Source organism: Octopus bimaculoides, chromosome 1 (assembly GCF_001194135.2).
Source record: "Octopus bimaculoides isolate UCB-OBI-ISO-001 chromosome 1, ASM119413v2, whole genome shotgun sequence".
Lineage (NCBI taxonomy): Eukaryota > Metazoa > Mollusca > Cephalopoda > Octopoda > Octopodidae > Octopus > Octopus bimaculoides.
Window position 1 is genome coordinate 35,536,629 of NC_068981.1, and position 15,395 is coordinate 35,552,023.

General features: G+C 35.3%; 1 protein-coding gene across 4 annotated transcripts in view; it reads left to right on the top strand.

Annotated features, from left to right (window-relative positions):
• Positions 1 to 15,395, top strand: part of LOC106878978 (protein Jumonji) — a 203,713-nt gene that overhangs the window by 160,817 nt on the left and 27,501 nt on the right. For all 4 annotated transcript variants that reach the window (XM_052966146.1, XM_014928354.2, XM_014928353.2 and 1 more), the window contains 5 exons: positions 4,577 to 5,004; positions 6,926 to 7,071; positions 7,198 to 7,421; positions 8,842 to 9,261; positions 11,545 to 12,490. In XM_052966146.1, coding sequence (XP_052822106.1) covers positions 4,577 to 5,004; positions 6,926 to 7,071; positions 7,198 to 7,421; positions 8,842 to 9,261; positions 11,545 to 12,490 — 2,164 coding nt within the window. The remainder of the gene's footprint in view (positions 1 to 4,576; positions 5,005 to 6,925; positions 7,072 to 7,197; positions 7,422 to 8,841; positions 9,262 to 11,544; positions 12,491 to 15,395) is intronic.

The following is a 15,395-nucleotide window of genomic DNA, read 5'->3' on the forward strand; positions in this document are numbered from 1 at the left end:
AATGGTACCATGAGTTCTTGAAGTATTTTGGGTGTTTTTGTGTCATCTGGAAATTTTCATGATTGAAATTCTTCGACTATGTATGCAATGTTTAGTAAGAAGGAAAGCGGACAAATCACAAATCCCTTTGAGTAGATGGCCCTGCTGAATCTGTAGAAAAGGCCTAGATAGAAACTCCATAAGACGTACCCAGTGTAAGCTTTGGACACATAAGAAGTGCAGCAATATCAAAACTGATGTGTGATGAGGATGATTTTATGGCTAAAACATCAGAAGACTTACTAAGAAAATGCCTTCTTTTATTCTATTGGAAGTCTTCAGGAAATTTCAGTTCCTTTTATATAGATGATGGTTTAGAGGTTTCCTGGTTCTTTTGAGTTAGGAACAGTACTTCCATTGATACCTCCAGTATTGTGTGTATGTAGTCCCAGGCATCAAAGAACCTTACATTCGGATTGCTTTGCTTTATGTATTTCTGTCACTAATCTCTCTGGCTAGCTCAGATGTGGAACCCTAGTCAATAAAGGCATGAATTCTTACCTGGTACTCACATTTGTGGTGAAATGATAATCACTGCAGTTGTGTTTTAAAATGACTATCTTTTATGTATTAAAATAAATGGTATAAAATCTTAGACTAGAACCAGCCACCTATGTTTCTGTGCCAATCTTTTTTATAAGTTTCTCAATTGGCTGACTTTACACTGGACTCACAAAACCGCATATCAGCTTGCCTTTCTCTCTGTGCCTAATTTTGTAAATATAGGTGTTTGCAATAAGCAGTAGAATCCAGGCCCTTTGATTCACTAACAAAGCTAAGGTTACACACACACACACACACACACACATGCACGCACGCACACGCGGAGGAGGAGGAGGAGCTAAAAAATTATGTTTATTTGCGTGCTATGCTATGAGCAGCAAGTCCGTTATTTTGATTGAAATTTTTCAGTTTTGATTAGTGATCCTAGCATATTTATTTCAAGATTAAGTGTAGTTTGGGTACTTAAAATCTCTATAGAAACTTAGTTGCTAAGTGTTTAATGTTTTGGAATAATATTCCTGGTCAGGTCAGTATAGATATTATCAAACTTCTTATATGTGTATTACAAGTTTTAGTTCTTAACTAGAGAAAAATATCATTCTTGTTAAGTGGTTGGTGGCAGGGAGTACATTTTAGCATTAACAAAAAAAAAAAACCGAAACAAAACAATTATCTGCCAAAATGTACCAAATAATCTTACTTGACCAAAAGCTATCGAGATATTTGCAAAGGAAGCATATTTAACAGATTAGTGATAATAAAAAGCTGTTTTGGTATTAGCGGTAGATCAGACCACTTGTGTTTCTAGTTTTAAACTGCTAAAACATTTTTTAACATCTGCTCAATGTCATCCCTTTGTGACAAATGATGTAGAGTGGTTGTTGCTGTAGTGTTGTCCTAGGTTGACCCTGGTTAAAAACACCTATGACAAGAGCCATTCCAAGCATGACCATCCCATCTTTCCCTCACTTGTGTTGATTTCATCTTACTTAAATTGAGCACAAGGTCTGAAATGTATAGGTGAAAGGTAGTAGTTAATTAAATAGATGTTCTAACTGGAACTTACCTTATCTCTTCCCATAGGGATGAAAGTCAACCCCAGCAGGATTCTTTTTAGAGCCTACACTGAATGCCATAAGGTCTGACGTTCTAATGGTCCTGCCTTTCACGACCTTGGCTACTGCTGGTAACAATGATAATCCTTTCCACTATAGCACAAGGCCTGAAATTGTAGGAGAGGGGGCTAGTTGATTACATTGACCCCAGAGCTGAGCTGGTGCTTATTTTATTGACTCTGAAAGGATGAAAGGTGGAATTTGAACTCAACACTGCTAAGCATTTTTCCCAGCATGCTAACAATTTTGCCAAGCTCGCTGCCTTTAATAATAATAATAATAATAATAAAATACACCATTTCGAGCGTGGCCGTTGCCAGTACCTCCTGACTGGCCTTCGTGCTGGTGGCACGTAAAAGCACCCACTACACTCTCGGAGTGGTTGGCATTAGGAAGGGCATCCAGCTGTAGGAACTCTGCCAAATCAGATTGGAGCCTGGTGTAGCCATCTGGTTCACCAGTCCTCAGTCAAATCGTCCAACCCATGCTAGCATGGAAAGCGGACATTAAATGACGATGATGAATAAATTTGGAAAAGAAAAAGAAGAGATCAATAAAATCGATCCTTCACATATTGGAGAGAAAAATTTTGTTTGAATCAAAGAATTGAAGTAATATGATTTATAATATAATTCAGGAAACGGCTGTACAGTTACTCTTTGAAAATTACTGATTGTGGAACAAATTTTGTGTAATGTTTCTCAAGTTAAAAGCTAATTTGTAGAAAGAGTATTAGCATAAAGAATGTAACCTTTTAATTATAGAACTAACTGAAATGATTGCTAGTTTAGCAAGTACTTCTTTTTTTTGGTATTATTATTTTGAAAACAATAATTAATGCTTAGTTGATATGGATGAATGAATCTCTTCATGGCTTCAATAAAAAAGGGTTGTGCAATCACTGGAACCATATACTAATTTGTATGATAGTGCAAGTGGCTGAATATTCCACAAATATTTGTTGCCTTAATTTAATCTCTATGCAGATATAGACACACACATGGCTGTGTGGTTAAGAAGCTTACTTTGCAACTATGTGGTTTAGGGTTCAGTCCCACAGTTCAGCACCTTGGGAAAGTGTCTTCTACCATATGCCCAGGCTAATCAATGCCTTGTGAAGGAACTTGGTAGATAGAAACTGTAGGGAGGCCCATTGTATATATGCATGTGTTGTGTGTGTGTTTGTCTCCACCCCACTGCTTAACAACCAGTGTTGGTTTGTTTATGTCCCCTTAGCTTAGCAGTTCAGCTAAAGAAACAGAATAGGTACCAAAACTAAGTACAGAGATCAGTTTGTTTGACTAAACCTGTCAAATTGGTGCCCCAGCATGGCCGCAGTTCAATGAGTGAAACAAGTAAAAAGATAAAAAACAAGAAATAGATAGTGTGATGAGTGTGGGCCTTTGGATTATACACACAACCCATTTGATAGTCATCTTCTCAGCTTCAGTCAACTCACTTTCACTCAGAAAGTTTAGCTCAACTGAGATTATGGAAGAAGATACTTAAGCTATCACACAATGGGATCAAACTGGAAACCTCGTGATTGAAAATAAATATCTTCAACACTGGGTCATTTGCTGTTTGATATATTTTGTTGTGGTCAGCATGACTGAGTACAGTTAACTGCTCAGTGAACAGTTCACTTTTTTCTAGCCATAGTGTACCCTGAACTACATTATCAAATGTATCCTTCTCTTTTTTATTAAGATGATGAGATGGGAGTTGATAGATATTTGGCTGCTCTTTCTAGTAAATTGTGTGGCCATGTATGCATTGACTTACATGTACATTTCACAATCATGTATATTTTGTCACTGGTTTAAATATATTTCCTGTCATTAATGACACACAATGGCCATGTAATAAAGTGGTCGACTAATTTCATGGTCATAAGTTCAGGCAGGACATCAGCCATTGTGTTGTATTGCCGAGTAAGGCACCTAACTTTGCTTGTTCCAATTCGCTTGACTTTCCTGTACCACGGTTGTTTGACGAACTGTAAGAAAGTTGTCCAGCTATAAAAAATAATTGCTCTGACATAAGGTCGCCCACACACTGATAGAAAACAATGTAAATTACTTATTAATATTTCCTCTCCCTGAAGGCAGCAAACTAGCGGAATCGATAGCACACAGGACAAAATGCTTAGTAGCATTTCTTCTGCCTTTATATCCTGAGTTCAAATTACATTGAGGTTGACTTTGCCTTTTATCTTTTCAGGGTCTATAAAATAAGTACCAGTTTAGTGCTGGGGTTGATGTAATCGACTTACCCACTTCCCCGTAATTGCTGGCCTTGTGCCAAAATTTAAAATTAATATTTCCTCCTAAGGCAGTGAGCTTGCAGAATCATTAGCATACTGGGTGGAACATTTAATCACATTTCGTCTGTCTTTATCTTCTGAGTTCAAATTCTGCCAAGATTGACTTTGCCTTTCATTCCTTTCAGGGTCAATAAAATAAGTACCAGTTGGAAACTGGGGTCAATGTAACTGACTTAACTATCCCTTGAAATTGCTGGCCTTGTGCCAAAATTTGAAACCAGTATTTCCTTCACCTGTCAGTGAGGATGTAATGGATTTTTAAAAAATGTTTTATGAATCATATTTTATAACTAGATGCCTTGCTTAATTTTTACCTTTCAGCTATAAAATAAAGACAAAATCTCTCATGTATTTGGCAAACTGAAGCAAACCTTAAAGGACACAATACAGTTATGTAGCTAAGTTTGAACTTCTTGATAATTTAGTTGGCAATCCAAAGTATTAAGTTCCCAGCTCTAATGCATCTCTCTCTCTCTCTCTCTCTCTCTCTCTCTCATGCACACAGATACAAGCATATTTTGGTTTTTTTCTTCTGATTTTAATAAAAATGCATTAAAAAATTTTTCAAATGATTTTTCTCTCTTTTTTTTAGGATGATACATCTGGATTATCATGGAGAGAAGAACGAGAATTAAAACGGGCTTTGTACGCGTCTCTGCAAGAAAGTCGGCGTCAAAACCGCCAGCAGCACGAGCAGTGGCAAAACCAGAAGGAAAGTCCTGTTTTGTCAACTGCCAACAGAAAAACTAACCAAAGCAGTGGTAGAAGTAGTTGTAACAACAACAGTTACCTTGATTGCAACAGATCGGCATCAGCAGTGCCAGTCTTAACCAACTCTACTTGCAATAATTATTCATCTTCTCCTTCATTCTGTCAGTCTATTCAGAGCAGTAACTCCTCTACAACATCGGCTGTTAGGAGTACTGTTGTCGATGAGAACAGCAGAGACTCGATGAAGCCTCTCCATGCAGTTGGGACCCATATAAGGTCAGCCAACTTGGCAGCGACAGATATCAAGAGGTCAGTTGGTTTTAGTAGTGTGTGTGTGTGTGTGTGTGTGTGTGTGTGTGTGTGTGTGTGTCTCTATTGTTTTTTTTTTGTTATCATTTTCCTGATTTGTATGTTGATGGAAGGTGTATGTGAAGGCACATGGCTCAGTGGTTAGAGCTTTGGGCTTATAATTATGAGGTTATGAGTTAGATTTCTGGACCAGGCTGTGTGTTGTGTTATTGAGCAAGACACTTTATTTCATGTTGCTCCGGTTCACTCATCTGCAGAAATGAGTTGCAATGTCACTGGTGCCAAATTGTATTGACCTTTATTTTTCCCCTGGACAACATCAGTGGCATGAAGAGGGGTGATTGGTATGCATGGGTGGCTGATGGTCTTCCGCTAACAACCCTTGTAGGGGAACTTTCTAAGTGCAATCTCATGGTCATTTGTGATTGAAGGGGGTCTTTACCCATTACTCTTTATGTTGATGGAGGAGGAATGCTAAGTATGTGAGACTGAATACTTTGGTGCAGAACCTCCATCAGTCAAGATTGACCAGGCATCTGCATACATCTATGTTTGTCTTGGCAAGATTTTGAACTGAAGACTAGCAGTTGCCTAAGCATCCAAGTCCCCTCTCTCCACACCACTGATGTTTATCTTTAGGAAAGTCTGCTGACTTGGGCTGATTTTGCTTGGCACCAATCTCAATGTAGAAGAGCTGGAACAGTTACTTTAACCCTTTAGCATTTAAATTGGCCATATCGTCGTCGTCGTTTAACGTCCGCTTTACATGCTACCATGGGTTGGATGATTTGACTGAGGACTGGTGAAACCAGATGGCTACACCAGGCTCCAATCTGATTTGGCAGAGTTTCTACAACTGGATGCCCTTCCTAACGCCAACCACTCAGAGAGTGTAGTGGTTGCTTTTACGTGTCACCCGCACGAAGGCCAGTCAGGCGGTACTGGCAACGGCCAAATATTCTATTTGTTCTATGTTCAAACCAATCAGATCTAATCTTTCACACCTACTCTACAATGTCATTCTAAAGATAACAATCATATCAAAATCTTTAAGCTACAAGATTAATTGATTAAAACTAATGTGAATAAATAAGAATTGCATTTGATGGAGTAATCTGAATGTGAAAGGGTTAACTCTCCAACTTCCTAACAGTTTCACCTATCCACTGCCCTGGATTAATACTTATTTCTAATCTTGGAAGGAAGAAATAGAAAGTTGATCAGTTAGATTTTAACTCAGAATACAGAGAATCGCTACATATGCCATGGAGCATTCTATCCAACATTTTATATTTCAAGTTAACATCATTTTCCTTTGAGAGTTTTTTTTCCTTTTCAACACTTTGTAATTGATGAAATAAAATACCAGTCATATGCTGAGGTCAATTCAATCACCTTGTACCCTGTTCCATATAAATTTTGTGATTTTCTGCTAATATTAGAAATCAATATTCTTGTATGTATGTATGTATGTGTATGTGTGTGTATAATGCTTTAGATTAAGTCCCTTCTATGAGTTACTTTCATTTTTTGCTTAAAACTAATTCATTTCATTCTCGTGGAACTGATAGAAAATGTTAAGACAACCTCATCCCTTTACGTCTGTGATATTATATCAAATGAAAAATAAACATTTTCTTGATTTATCCCTTGATGTTGAGCATTGTAGAGTATAAATAAACCACAAAAAACCCAAGTCGATGATCTGGTTTTGTTTTCAGAGATGAAACCATTTTATTTCTACTTATATTGCTAACACACTTGAGAAAGGCATCTGCACCACACAGTCTTATTTCTCCTCCTTTCTGAATTTAAAATTTTGTACTCTTGTAAGCAATTCAAGTTTATGTTTGCTGCAATCTAGAAAACTCTGCTTTCACACTAAATTGTATAATGTGGATTTTTATTTTGTATTTTTCAGGACTAAAATTCATGCACAAAGAAAATTTGCTCAGTGCTCACTTCCTTCTACTCCAATTTCAACTCCAAATAAAAGCAAAATGTCTCCCCTTTGTTTGCCAAAAAGAGCTAAAACAGAAGATTTCCTTACTTTTTTATGTTTAAGAGGTAAGATTATGATCAGTTAACTTCTGGTCTATTAAATGCCTTGAAATTTGCAATGTTTGATATATTCATTTTAATAGTAATTAATTAATTAATTGATTGATTGAGGGTTCATTATATGCATTTCAGGTAGTTCTGTCTTGCCATCTCATCTGGATTTTTTCAACTATTCAAGTAAAGATTCTGCCTCAGTCTCCGGTGGAGAGAATAGCCGTCCCCAAACACCAGCCAGTGTCAACTATAAGCATCATATCAGTTCATCGCGTGCACAGACACGTGAGAGCTCTCCTCTTTCTACTGCAACAAGTACAAGTAGTAATGATGATGTTACTGATGTAATGTCATCTTTCCATGTAAGTATTACACTGAAAAGGCTCAAAACATTTTTTATTGTTTATTTTCTTTTTGTTCTTTTTTGTAATCACCCGTTCAAAATCCAGTGTAAAAAACTTAGATGTATGGGGCTTGTGAATCCCATTTTTGTTGTTTTCATATTTTTCCTCTTTATACACAGCTTACTATTCATAACTGTTATTAGGTATTAGGTTTCAGTTAAATCAATTGATACACAATATTGGGAATTCTTCTTTGAAATACGATTTCTTCTAGGATTGTATGATGTGGTAAGACAGTGTGCTTCAGAGCCTAATCTTAGTTGTCTTGTTGCAGCCAGTGTATACGTTCTCTTCTGATTGGAGAGAAATGTGCATGATTTGATGTGTAATGGAGAGCTACACCAAGTTCTAAATTTGATTTGGCTTGGTTTCTGTGGTTGGATGCCCTTCCTAACACCAACCGGACTACAGTATGTATGATGCCACATTAAAATGTGGTATCATACAAGCTCTAACATGTGGCACTGGCACAAGTGCTTTTTACATGGCAATGGCACACAGCTCTTGTAGGCCAATCTTATTCATTAAGGGGAGTGGCCTTAATGCTTCTGCTGTGGAGGATGGGTTTTCTTGAGTACTAAGATGTTGATAATTAAAATTTTTTAAAAATTTGTTTTACATGTTGGAATGAATTTCAAGAACTATGAATTTGCATAGTGTCCCATCAGTTTTATAATATTTAAATTATTTATTCTCATATTAATGCTATCCCCATTTATGGTATACCTTTTTGTGTACTTTCTAGTTGTTCCTTCTAATGTGTTTTACACTAAGCTTTGGATCTGAGATGCAACAATTTTGTTTGTGTTAAATATTTCAGCTTTTGTTTGATAAAATAAGGAATATTGAGTATTAGGTTTCACTTTAAACAATTTACACACAAGACTGGGGTTTTTTCATCGATCTATGTGGTTTCATCTACAACTGTATGATATGGTAAGACAGCATGTTTTTGATTTTGCAGGCTGGAAAGTAGATATATTGGCATTGGTTTAATTTTAAGCTGCACCTATAGCCATACATGCAGCTATAAGTAACAACAACAATAATAATTTTTAACATAAGTCAGAAGGCCAAACAAGAATGATGTTAATGAACAATTTCTTACATAGGCAGAAGACTGAGTTCAGACTTATATAGAAGAAGGGACTGTGAGAATTATAATATTGATACATGTTTATAAAGGATTTAATAACTGATATAAATAAAAAGCAGTTTCAGAGAGGAATCAAATCTAATTTAGTGAAACATCAGCTCATCCATAATACTAGGATATGTTTTTTTAAAGTCAAAGCATAGTATTGATTTTTCTAAATGTATGCTTATGTGCTTTACATTTGTTTTTCTATCTTAAATTATTTTATGGTTATTTTATCAGGTTGTTCGCTGTCTCCAGACGCCAAATCGGAAAGCAGCACGTGCAAGTGCAAGCACTCCAGAAACTGCTAGAGGCTTAGCTACTATGCAGCAACAGAATTTGGTCAAAAAAGTTGCTGGAAAATTGGGTGCCAAACTAGGCCTAATTGACTCCAAAACACGCATGACTCACAATAATAATTCCCCTTCCAAAAGAAATGTCAAATCCAGAATTTCCCAACCAAAGACAACTATGCGTAATGGAGTACATTCTAATGATCTCAGAACTAAAAAGCGTTCCCCTGGACGGCCTTCACTAAAGCAGAAGTTGCAAGACAGGGTGAACCATGTTAAAACCTCAGTCCATATTGTTTCAGAATCAAAGAAAAGATCTGTTGTTGTGCGCAATAGTAAATCAAGTGTGTTACGATCTCTTTCTAAGGTAAATCTCTCTCTTAAATATCTTAAATTTTCTATATTATTTATCTCATTCTTGTCTGTCATTGTCATATTTCATTATTTTTCATTTACAATTACCATATTTGATGATATATAAAACACCTTTCTTTTTCCAAAAAGATATCTGCTAAAAATCACCCTGGGTCCTTCCTAAATGTGAAGTTCGACCTATATTGCATGCTTTAATGCACTGTAAACTTTTTCCTTGAATATGTGCTGCAGAAACTGGAGTGCATCTAATATACCCATGTATGTCTTCTATGCCATCAAGTACAATATGTTCATGTGTTTAAAAGAAACATATTTATTATTATTATTTCTATGATTTATTTAAAAAATTATGAAATATCATCACTTTATTTTTATATGTAAACAAATCTTCAACTTTTGTTTTGATCCTGGTAGAAGAGCTATGAGAATATACTTGTGCCCCATTCCTAGCATAACACCTGGTCATTCACTTTAAGGCTTTAATTAAGTATTGTTAGGTTAATAAAAACGTTAATACCAAAATGAGAAATACATTGCAAATGAGGCATGCCAGCCATCACAGTTGACCATTGTTAGTGAAGTTCTGAGTTTAATCCTTCAAGATATTTCTAGCAAAGTACACATCTTCTGAGTTTTAATTAATTTTGAAAATAACAAAGTTTTAGAAGATTAACTAATTATTTTGGTATCAGCTTGGTATTTGGAACATTGATTAACAAATGGTTCTTACACTTAATTATGATAGAATTTTGATTTAGCTGTGAGTACTCGAACCCTTTAGATACTATCCCGCCTGAGACTGTTCTTGGTTCTCTGACGCTTCCTGATTTAAGGCGATCTAAAAACTTCCCAACAAAATTTCATGTTTATGTCCCAAGCACCAGCTTATTAATGGAAATTATTTTACAAAATTCTTCATTATTTTCAAAAATAATTGAAACATAAGTAGTTTATTTCAAAAGAAACTCAGTAACAGAAAGGTGAAAAAACACAGTTTGTATTATTTGACCAGAGCAAGTTTCAGATAGATTTATATAAAAGGCTAAACCTTGTAATTGTTGAAAAGAATCGGCACAGCACTGCCTTAGACTATTGTTGGTTGGACACTCCTTGTGACTGTTATGGTTATCTTGAGCCTGATTTGTTCCTGATGCTTTTTAGCCCTTTCGATACCAATCTGGCTGAAGCCACCCCTTGATCTGTAATACAAACGTCTTGTTTTCATAAGTTTTGAATTAGAATCTTCCATCAGACCTTAGTCACAATTTATGTTCCTAATACCAGCTTAATGATAACTAAGTTATTTTACTAAATTCTTTGTTATATTTAAAATTAATTGAAAGAAGCACAGAATCCCACAATAAATATGGTAATGAAAGAGTTAGATTAAGTACTTCTTGCATAATTTAAACTACTTTTAGCTTTGCTATGATATTGATTTCTAGCTCTAAAGCCTTGGGTTGATCTCTGCTTCAGATATTTCATTATGTATATTTAATCAGTGCACTTAATTCTATATAACCTATGTTCATGTAGTTATTCAGGAAAGATAAGGGATTACTTGGGAATATTTATTATTCATAATACATTGGTGTTCTCTCCAAAAGAAGATTTAGCTCTCATCTTCTTAAACAGCTTGAAACTTGAAATAAGCACCAATTCTTAAAAGTCCTTTTTGAGTTCCAGGAAACATTAAATATATTTGTTTTTATTGTCTCTATCTCCTGGTAGAAGAGGAATTGATTGGGCTATGGTCCTTAGATTAATATAAACATAATCTCTTTCTTCAGATTATATTATATATAAAATTAGCCTGCTGACTTCCTATTAACTAAGATAAATGTATATGTGTGTGTGTATATATATATATATATATATATACATTTTTAGAAGGTTGATTGTTATGGCCAGTCAGAGGGTGGCCATTGGTGTTGCATCTATAAAGCGCTTAACTGTATAGGTGACTTGTCAGAGTGGCCAGAGTTTATGTACCTCTGACCATTTGAGTGTGATGTGTCGCCTATGCAGCTAAGCGCTTGATAGGTGTAAAACCAATGGTCACTCTCTGACCAGCTATGACAATCAACCTTCTAAATATATTTCTGCTTTGATGTTTTAGAGTGAGTCTTTTTTGGATATATGAACTACTGACAATGTATGTATATATGTATATATGCACATCTCTTTTCTTCTCAATGTGTAAGTAAAAAAATTAAATAATCATCTTCCAGTTACTGGAATCACATTAAGATATAAATCTTGAAATTTGTTTCAGAACTCCAACAATTCCTACTGCAATAATAACAGTGCTCAGTCCCAAAAACCATTTTGCAAAACACAGACTCATGGGAAATCCTTGAGAACATCTGTCATTTCACAAAAAAGCCATTCCAATAGTGTTCTACCTGTGGTGCCTTTGAAGAAACTCTCTGAAAATGTGCCTAATCGACGAAAACATAGAGGACGTAATAAACTGCAGTCTAGTCAAATTGATAAACTGAAAAACAGAGTGCGAAGGCAAAGAAATGCACAGGATAACTTATCCACTACAACTGAACCTCACTCTAGGAGTAGGACTCGTCGTGATACTGGTAGCTCCAGTTCAAATAGAAGGCAACGAGGACAGTATGTTTTAGTACCAAGATCACGGACTATAGAGCCCCAGTCAAGGGTTCAACCATCCCGGTTTTCAAAACGCCTCTCATTGTTGGCTCAACGAGCAGCTATTGATGTTGAAAACAAAGTTAAATCATCTGGTTTAAAAGGATCCAAGACAGCTCAAGAAGAGTCTACTGTTGGCCCATCTTCTCCTACATTACTGCCATCTTCAGCAGTGCCTTTGCCAACCGTAACTTCTTCTAGTACACCTTCTCTCACACAGTTGACCAATTCCACAAACACCTCAAATCATCACTTAGCATCTTCACACCATTATTCACAATCACTCAATCAAGTTTCACCCTCCATAAAGGCAATTAACTCTGGTATTTCTGACAAAAAGAAACTCAATATTCTGAAAATGATGAAACTTAGAATGCCCACAAGAGAGCAGCTGAAACTAGCTCGAATCATAGAAAAACGACGTGGTAAGAAGAACTGCGTGACTTCAGTGACTCCTGCAACAGACACAACTTCCAAATCGTTACCACAGCTTTCAAATGAAAACCCTAAACCAAAAGAAAATGTTCCTTCGTATGAAAAGCGCCGTGGAAGACCACCTAGTGAGTATCATTACATTGTTTATTGTTTGCTTGTTTCAGTCATTGGACTGTGACCATACTGGGACACCACTTTGAAGGATTTTATTCAAACAAATTGATTCCCAGTTCTGATTAAATTTTTTAAAGTCTGGTACTTATTCTATCAGTTTCTGTGGCTGAACCACTAAGTTGGGGTGGGGGCGTGTAAACAAACCAAATCCTGTTGTTAAATGGTGGGGTTAGGATGGCAAACACAAGCGCAACGATACGCGCGTGCGCACATACACACACATGCTGCCCTTCCACAGTTTCTATCTACTAAATTCACTCACAATACATTGGTTGGCCCATAGCTATAGTAGAAGCCCGAGTACCATGCAGTGGGATTGAACCTAAAAGCACATGGTTGCAAAGTGAGCTACTTGACTGTACAACCATATTTGAAATATTAAGATTCTTAATTCTATTTTGTTTTTTTTAAATCTAGTTTTTATATATAAATACATTGGGGAGGTGGTTTGAACATTTTGTTAATAACCGTATATTCTTTTTACTCATTCTTTTGTAAAGAATCACACTAAAAGAAATCTTAGTTTCAAAGTCTTTCAGTTATTCTTTCTCATCATACTTGTGATATTTATTTTCATTGTTTCAAAACTACTCCAGCCAGTAGATAAATATTTTGACAGGACTTTGAAAGGTATTAAATTTACAATAATGTATTTTGTACTAATGGGGTCTCGATACAGAGTGATAAATAATTTTTATGATGGCAATTTGTCATCATCATTGTCGTCATCAAGTTTGGTTCACTGCTAATTTGGGCTAGATAGATTTTTTGGAGTTAGCATTTTTTGGACAGATGTCGTTTCCTACTACCAAACCTTTTAGTTTCCAGTTATGGCATGTAGGGACACAGTATACATATTCTAAAACTAAGTTATAGATGACATTGATAAATAAATCAGTTTTTATAGTCAAATGATTAAGATGACAAATACATACATAAATAAAAACAAAATATGTGATCAAACAGTTGCAGAAAATTGCTAAAATATCTCCTTTGCTTTATTGTATTTCTAAGAAAAAGTATCTATTGAGAAACCATGCCAAAACAGACTGGAGCATAATGCAGTACTTGGGCCCATCAGATCCTGTTGAATAGTTCAGCTCATGCTTAAAAAAAATTTTGAATTTATTTTGCTTCAATTGTAATTTGGTTGAGTCTTCTAATTGTGGTTGACTGTTATTGTTTTAGATGAATTGGAACAGTAATCAGTTTATTTTCTCAGTTTGGATCCATTTTGCTTAATTATCTTAATCATGTCATTCAGAGGTTTACAAAATATTGTTATGGTCACATTTGATCCTTTACATTCACAAACCTCAGTCAACTGACAGGTCAAACTGCCTATGGAACTAATAGCTACCTATCTGCACAAAAAAAAAAATCATGTGCCAATATTAACATATAAATGATATACTTCAGTATACAGTATTAACAATATACCATATTCACAATATACCATATTCACACTATTGGTTTTGTACCTCTACTATAACAATGTCTTTACATTTTAAAATGTAAGGGTTTTGTACCTTAATTAGCCCACTGTTCCAACTGTTGTTCCTTGTCATCATAATTACTTCTCATAGGAAGAGAGGCACCACCACTAAAATGACTATTGTTACCATTTTTTGGTTACCATTTTTGCTATCTTTGGTTCATGAGGTTCAAGTATAGTTCCAGATTGTTTCAATCTTTTCTTTTATAACAGTAGCACTACTGGTTCCAATTTGTATTACAAACTTTTGGGGGTTACCACTTTTGGGGTTGAATCATCATGCTTTTCATACTACATCTGCTGATTTGTGGTAAATGGCAACAGGAAGGGCATTTGGCCATAAAAAATCTGCTTCAAATAAACTTCATCAGACCCATGCAAGCACACAATTTGCTAAATCTCAGTATTCAAATAAATACATACAGCAGAAGTTAACTGCCTTGATTAATATAGCATCTTTTGTTGTTTGATTTTTGAGAAAGGCATGAATGTCACAACCTCTCATTCTATCTTATTTTTAAGATTTTGTATCAGCCTTCATGCTTGTATTTTTTTAATTCCCACTTAATTAGAAATAAAAACATACGAGGTAATGTCAGTCTACTATGAGATGAAGTGGAAACTAAACTTGTTTATATTTCCGAAACATGCTAACACACACCATCATATTATGTCTAGTGACGTATATTTATTATCTTATCTCTTAGATCATGTTTATCATGTTATCATCTCATATTCTTTAGACTAGATACAGGGTCACTTTTCATTGGATAAGACTGGGGACATTGCTACCACTTAGATAAACTCCAGCTGATACTCATATATTAATTCTCAAAATGTCAAAGGTAACATCAACAGATTTTGCATTCAGAATCTGAAGAAAAGAGAGTTGGCTTTTACTAATGTTGATATATTCATGTTAAAAGTAAGATGGTGAGGTGGCAGAATTGTTAGCAGGCTAGGTAAAATACTTAGTGGTATTTTGCCTATCTTTGCATTCTGAGTTCAAATTTCACTGAAATTGACTTTGCATTTCATATTTTTAGGGTCAGTGCAATCGACTTATCCCCTTCCCTGAAATTGCTGGTCTTGTGCCAAAATTTTAAACCAATATATCCATGTTAAAAGTGCAATTGAGCAACAGAAATAATTAAAATTCTTGCAGTAATTTATTTAATGTCGAATTCTTTACATTCTGAGTTCAAATTTTGTTGGTGTTGATAAATAAAATGTTTATTGAGGGTTAATCTAATTAACAATACCTTTTTGTCTACCACTTTGTTGCTTTGTGCCAAACTTAGAATTTACCATTATGAATATTAATGAAGTGGAAGGATGACACCCATAGTAGACTACCTCAC